General features: G+C 48.5%; 1 protein-coding gene across 5 annotated transcripts in view; it reads left to right on the top strand.

Moving 5' to 3' along the window:
- Positions 1–850: 850 nt before the first annotated feature.
- The window catches only part of ELOVL6 (ELOVL fatty acid elongase 6), a 132,105-nt gene continuing 125,732 nt past the window's right edge, over positions 851–7,223 (top strand). For 2 of the 5 annotated variants that reach the window (XM_086407046.1, XM_086407050.1), the window contains exons 1-2: positions 1,425–1,518; positions 1,673–1,793. In XM_086407046.1, coding sequence (XP_086263172.1) covers positions 1,711–1,793 — 83 coding nt within the window. In that variant the 5' untranslated portion in view covers positions 1,425–1,518; positions 1,673–1,710. Of the gene's footprint in view, positions 1,005–1,424; positions 1,794–1,870; positions 2,879–7,223 lie in introns of those variants that run through there. The other 3 variants (XM_086407048.1, XM_086407047.1, XM_086407049.1) reach the window with 3 other exon arrangements.

Genomic DNA, 7,223 nt, shown 5'->3' with positions numbered 1-7,223 from the left:
TCCTCGCTTCTTTAGGAGCCTTCCCTTGTGGCTCAGATGGTGAAGAGTCCACCTGCAATGCAGGAGACTGGGTTCAGTCCCTGGGTCGGGAAGATCCCCTGGAGGAGGGCATGGCAATCCACTCCGGTATTCTTGCCTGGAGAATCCCATGGACAGAGGAGCCCGGTGGGCTCAGTCAGTGGGGATTTGGAACCAGTCTTTCCATGTCCAGTTGTAACTGTTGCTTCCTGACCTGCATACAAATTTCTCAAGAGGCAGATCAGGTGGATTAAAAAAAAAACACTCTTAACTTTTTATTATACCCTCCTTATTTAAAGAGATGTTTCTCACAGTTTCCAGTTTTCAGTGGTTTGAGGCACTCGACTTTAAATGAAAATATCTTTAGACTGCCTTGGAGGTGGGGAGGTGCAGAGTAAGAGAATTTTCTTCCTGGTCCTAATGTCCACCTAATTTTTAAAGCATATTTTAAGCTTACAATTACATGCGTATATTATTAGACGCCTGGATGTCCCATTTCACTTTTCTTAATTTGTGGGGGATGAGTGGAGGGAGGGACAGGGTAAAAAATACTTTCCCTCTGAGAAAAGAAAGACGGTGTATATGGAAACTGATATTAAAACATTGGTGTGAAACTGGGAGGTCAGTAGGGGTCAATGGTACATTTAGCCCTCTCCTCAAAGGTGATTCTCTTCTACCTACACCCGTAAAATAAATAAAGCGAATTTCTTATGCACGCAAATAGTTTTTGCATTGGACCAGTTGGTCCAGTTCTCCAATCTGCTAACTTCCTTACCCCCTTCGTTTCAGTTCACTATCTCTCTGCTGCTGCACTACCTCTACCCTTTCCCATATCCAAACCCTCCACCTAACCTCCCTCCTCTTCTGGCTTCTAGTCACTCTCGACTTTCTGCCACCTTCGCCCTCAGCATCCCCAGCGGGCACGTGACTGGGGGGCTCCGCAGACCGGGCCCCAGGTTACCTTGAGTCAAAGCCAGAGCTCGGCGGTGAGTGACCTGGAGGGTGCGGCAGGGGCAAGGAGGCAGAAAATGCGTTCGTTTCACGTGGCATCTCAGCGCAAATTTGCCTGGAATTGTTGGCGAGGAAGCGGGCAGGTTTTATTATTTACTTATAGCCTACGTGGTATTTTCGCCCTGGGGCTTCGCTTGGTTTTCAGAAACTTCATTCAAAGGCCAGGCGAGGCGGCCCACGAGGTCGGGACAGGGCGCTGTAGATGACCTCAAAGCTACTTCCTCCCCCTCCTAGCCCTTCCTTCCCTCCCCTAGTCACCTTTGCATAAACAAAACTGCCCCCGGGGCTAGAGAGGTCTCGCTCTCTCTTGCAAAGGGTTAAGATTTGTCGGATCGCACGAGGGGGAGGAGATTCCCCACAGACAAGTAAAAAGGGTGATGGACAAACGTGCGGGCACTAAGACCGCAAGGCATTCATTTCCTCCTACGGTGGATGCGGACGCCGGGAGGAGGAGAGTCCCGGAGAGAGGAGCTGGGAGCGGAGGCACAGGCAATGCTCAACCCCGACTGTAGCTGAGAGAGGCTGGGGGAAACCGGTTGCCGGAGATCGACCGGCGAGGGGAAGACCTTGGGGGGTGGGTGGGGGAAACAGACTGGAGAGCACTCGAAATCTAGCGCTTTACAGATTATTTTATTTTGTGTAGAGAACACGTAGCGACTCCGAAGATCAGCCCCAGTGAACATGTCAGTGTTGACTTTACAAGAATATGAATTCGAAAAGCAGTTCAACGAGAATGAAGCCATCCAGTGGATGCAGGAAAACTGGTAGGTGATGCTTTCGTGTGATACTGTCCCCAGGAGCCCCGCGCGTTTTCCCGGTGTGCCTTAATGTCGGTACTCCCTTTCTGGGGCGTGAATGGGGCGAGGAATCGCGGGTAGCGGGAGCGGATCGCTGAGTTCCCGGGTCTCCCCGGTGCAGGAGACCTTGGAGCTGCATGAAGCGCGTGAGTCTGTGGGTGCCCCTGGGTGAACCGTGGCTACACATGCATCTTTAACATAGATTATATAACATAGAACATACATGTGTACATAGAGTGCGACAGGGAAGGCGGGAGAGACGCCACAGACCCTACCTGAGCTACTCCTGGTTTCCCTCTAGATTTGGGTTTTCTTGCTTGGCCTCCTGCAAACAGAGTGTGAAAGGCAGTGGAGGGAGGGCATGGTCTCCGGCTCTGTTTAACCCTTTCCCATCCGCCGTCCTCTGCTCTCTGGTCCTCGCCCTGTCTCCATCCCTCCTGTCTGCCCTTCCTTTCTCCTTGCAGCTCTTCTACTTCACTGTCTTCCTCCTTGCTGCTCCCCAGCCAGATTCCTCCTTTCCTGGACCCCTTTTCCCCACGCAGATCCCTTTCCAGTTTCATGAAGAGACGGAGGCGGGGAGTGGGGGAGGAGGGGACAATGAAAACAGTAATAAAAATGAATGAACCCGAGCGAGTGGAGCCACGCCATTATTAAGTTTGTTTTACGGAAACGCCTTTTGGACACACTCGATTCTAATTTAGTGGGAAGCTGCTGATTGGACTTGAGACACAGATTAAAAACCCCTGGGTCCGCAGAGTCCTTGGGGGGTGGGGAGTGTTCCCCACACAACTTCTAACCCGGGAAAGCATCTTTTCTTGTTAACTGTGTTCCCTCCGCCAGTCCTTCTGGAAATCCCTGTGTGGGAAGCGATCCCGTGTCACCTTGCAATATTTAACAGGGGAGGGTGTGTATGTTCATCTCGCTTCTAGCTTGTAGACGGAGCTGCTGTGGCAGACATTCTCTAACCACCCCCCCTTAACCCCGTGTCTGACGATCAGTAAAAAGAAAGCCCAAGGCAACCCCCAGCTAGGCAGCTGCTGGCAGCCTCCCAGGTACTGTTGGAGAGGGTCGGGCCGAGGGACCTCTGGGAAGGTGGGGGATTCCGCCTGCCGCGTGCGCTAGCGCGTGCCCCCAGCGCCCTCACGACCTGCCTTCCCTCCCCCAGCTCATCAATGGGAAACCGGAGACGCTAGCGCGCCTGGAGGCTGGGGCGGGTGGGTGCTCTGCGCCGGAACCCGGGAATGGGGGCTCAACGTCTTCTCCTCTGGAGGTTCGGCCGCCGCTCCCGCCTTCTCCCTCGCGGCCGGCCCGCCGGGGACCAGCTGGCCATTTGTGGTCTTAGGCTGGGCCCGCCCCGTGCGCCATGCGCGCCGGCGGGGTCGGGCCGGTTGGGGCGGGCGCGGCGCGCGGCCTGGCGCGCTCACACTTGCTGCGGCGTGGCTGGGGGCTTCCTCGGGCGCGGGGGCCGGAGGGCTACAGCCGGAAGCCAGGAGGGCCACGCAATTCGCTCGGAAGGCTGGGAAGTGCGGCAGCGCTCTGGGCCGAGGCCCCTCCTGGGCCTCCGAGGGCGGAGGCGCGGAGGGTGGGTCCGGAAGATGGTTGTGCACCGGGAGGCTCGATCCCGTAGGAGTTTAGACAATTAAGGCCTCTGCGCTTAGGGAAGCCAAGCGTCCCTCGGGCCCCACTAAAGGGACCTCTCTCCAGGCACTTCCTCCTCCTGCGTAGGGGGTGGTGCTGAAGGCCGGGCGGGGGCGGTGGCGCCGGGAGCCGCGCGGCGAACCAGCAGAAGGCGAAGGTCTTCTTTGCGACTGTTAGTCGTGGTGTCTTGTCACACCGCTCAGTCCATCTTCCCGTCCCATCGGCCCTGCGCTCTCTGTGTTTCCTAATATCTGACCAGTCTTCACCTTGCTGCACCCTTGTTGAACCTGCCCCTCCGGAACTGGCCTACCCTCGGGCCGGATGCTCGAGCTCACTGTGGGCTAGCCCCTCTCCTTGCACCTCCTCGGTGGATACTCCTCCTACTCACTTGTTGCCTTTTCTCTGGGGCCACTTTCTGTGCTTCCACCACCTCCTGGTACTATTTCCCGCCTCTTTTTCTATTGGACTTCCCTGGTGGCTCAGACCGTAAAGCGTCTGTCTACAATGTGAGAGACCTGGGTTCGATCCCTGGGTTGGGAAGATTCCCTGGAGAGGGAAATGGCAACCCACTCCAGTACTCTTGCCTTGAAAATCCCATGGACGGAGGAACTTGGTGCAGGCTTCTATCCATGGGGTCCCGAAGAGTCGGGCACGACTGAGCCACTTCACTTTCACTTTCTCTATTGACCAATACACCAATACACCCGAATCAAACAGGGCATAACCCTCTGGGGATTGAAAATGGGAAAAAATGCACCAATTTATCTTTGCCTGTTGGACTCTTACCACTCTTAGCTCTTTTTCTGTACATTTCATCTGGCAGTATCTTTCCTAGCTTTTATTCATATGCGTAAGTATTTAGATGTATGTCTGTGCCTCCTAGGAGAAGGAAATGGCAACCCACTCCAGTATTCTTGCCTGGAGAATTCCATGACCAGAGGAGCCTGGCAGGCTGCAGTCTACGGGGTCACAGAGAGTCGGACACGGCTGAGTGACTAACACACTGTGCCTCCTACTAGACCATCATCTCTTCAGGGCGTGTTTCTCATTCCACTCTTGAATGCATCTTGAAGAACGCATTGTACAGGGCAGATACCTGGGAAAAGTCTTAACTAGTGAGTTAAAGTGATGATGGATGTCTATTTTATTGCCAGCACTGCTACCTGAACCTTAGCAGACTTGGCCTTCCCTTGAGTTTTGAATACTATGCCATAGTCACATATTAGGAGTTCCCCTTTCTGACTTTTTCTCTCTTTGACCCTAATTGTCTTGCTTCCTTTTTTTATCCCAGAGTGTATGCGTTTCTCCCAGTATCCTTGGGTGCCCATTTTATAGACCTCTCCCAAAATGTCAACAGCCAAAAAGTCTTGAACTAGGTGTATTAGAAAATGAAGGTTTTCCTTTTCATTTCCCTTGTTAACCAAGGCTCACACGCTCTTGAGGAGAGGGAAAGTTTAGGAAGCACAAAGTCTTGCATGTGCCAGACTCATTAACTACAGATGACTTGAAATAGCTTCTGGAGGAAAAACAATGTTGTGAAGTTTCTACTGTATTTTTTTGACAAATTATTTTCAGTTGTCCTTAAAAATTCCCTAGACATAGCCTCAAATAAAACTCAGTTTACAGAATTAAGTTATAACTTATCTCTCAAAGATTAAGCTGCACTCACTGTGTTTTGAAGAATTGCAAGGAAGGTCAGGAGTGTTGTTTTGTCAGGGTGCTGTCTGCACTTTGAATATGATTTAAGAAGGCCTTTATTAAACTTATCCTATAATCTGTATTCATTACTTTATTACATATTAATGTAATGGGACCCTTATTTTGGAGTGGTGTTTTTATAAACTAGAGTTGAACTGAGGCAAATTTATCAAGTTTATTGCTGCTCAAACAATGATTAACCCTGTATTCATTGTTTTAGACATGGGATAAATACTATAGACCATTTTACTTTTCTAGCAAATAGTTTCACATATAATACATTAGAAAAACTATGGGAAAATGCAGAGTAATAAATATGCCTTGGAGAATCACCCTGAGCCGCATCTTTATATGTCAGTTAAAAAGTATCCTGGGTAATATTATCTGGTAAATGAGAGGATATTGCATGAGATAGAGGAAAATACCTGTTTTTAGCTTAACAACATTTTTAAGTTCTGATTTGACACTGAAAAGTCCTTGTGGTTTTACAGCATTGAAAATAGAGGCGTTTTGTTCTTTTATGAGATGTCTGGCCTTTACCTGTTATTTTCACAAGTAGCTGACTTCATTTATGGGGTCTGCTGGGAAGGGGGCAAAATCGCCTAGGGATTGGTAAGGTGACAAAATTCACTGACTGAGAAGGGCAGCTGGGCTCTGCTCTGCCTTCTCTTTCAGCAGCCTGCCAGGTCTGAGCTAGCAGTGGTGGATGCTAGTTGCTTCAGTTGTAATTGTCTGGCCAATGATGATTATCTTCTGATGTCGGCTGACACGGTGTTCACCAATAAGAAAGCAGGAGGCCTGTGCTGACTGCTGTAACATTATGTCTGTGAGGTGACGTCATCACAGGGTTTGCCTAGAACCTCACGAAACCCTCCCCCGCTCCCCTATGACATCCTTCACACCCAGCCTTTCACTGCTTTGTATATTTTTCTGACCTTCTTTCCACCCGTGGTAATGGTTATAAAGATTTTATTGTTTTTGTATTTTGTATGCTGTGTTTGAGGTCTATAAGATAGTGTGGGGATTTTTAGAAGTAAATACTGTCTGGCTAAGGAAACTATCTACAGATTGGTTTTTACTAAGGAAAAAATTAAACACTGTTAAAAAGAAATTGCACATCTTTTTGTTTTTTCTTAGATGTGAGATTTGGAAGGTAACATACAATTTCAATATGAAAAAACATAAAAGTATTATAAGTCTGTGTTAGATTTTTACTCAAAATATAGCATCTAATGTCTATCACACTTTGGAATGCAGGCTGTTTTTCCTGGAGTGACAATTGTTTTGCATTGATCTCTAAAATCCTCCTTGTGACTTGTGTGTTTTTGTAAGAAAAGTGGCTGGAAAACAGTACCGTCTGTGGTCATAAGACAGAAAAGGCCACAGTGTCTCATTTAATCAATACAAATGTGGTCAGCTGTCTAGGAAACTACTGTGTCCACACTGTACCCAGTGTGTTTTTGCCATTTAGTTTGGAGAATCACAGTTCATATTAGCCTTAAAATTGAAAATCCTAAGTGTGAGGAACTTAACATTTATTCAATAAACTTTAGAAAGCATTTGAGATGTTGGCCTCTTAGGCACTAGGTTAAGAGTGAGAACACTGAGAAAATGTATACAGAGAAAAATTGCAATCTCTGTTGTGATCCTAGCAAATAATATTGTCTCAACTTTAATCTGAACTTTTATGTGATGTATATTCATGCAGTCTGGCTTCTCTAGGGTTTCCAGGAATCATGCAAATTATTTATGATTATCTGTCTCTATATTCGCATTAGTAATAAATATGAATATAGTGATAAAATGTTTACATAGGCATTTTGTTAAACTGGAAGTTAAATTTTGTGGTCTAGACACGACTCCTTGGTTCTTTTAATGTTCAGTTCAGTTCAGTTCAGTCACTCAGTCCTGTCTAACTCTTTGCGACCCCATGAATTACAGCACGCCAGGCCTCCCTGTCCATCACCAACTCCTGGAGTTCACCCAAACTCATGTACATCGAGTCGGTGATGCCATCTAGCCATCTCATCCTCTCTTGTCCCTTTCTCCTGCCCTCAATCT

Source organism: Bos grunniens, chromosome 6, assembly GCF_055505025.1.
Source record: "Bos grunniens cultivar Pamir isolate PY7600 chromosome 6, Bosgru_T2T1.0, whole genome shotgun sequence".
Taxonomy (NCBI): Eukaryota; Metazoa; Chordata; class Mammalia; order Artiodactyla; family Bovidae; genus Bos; species Bos grunniens.
Note: the sequence above shows the minus strand (reverse complement) of the source record. Positions and strands in the feature narration are given on the sequence as shown.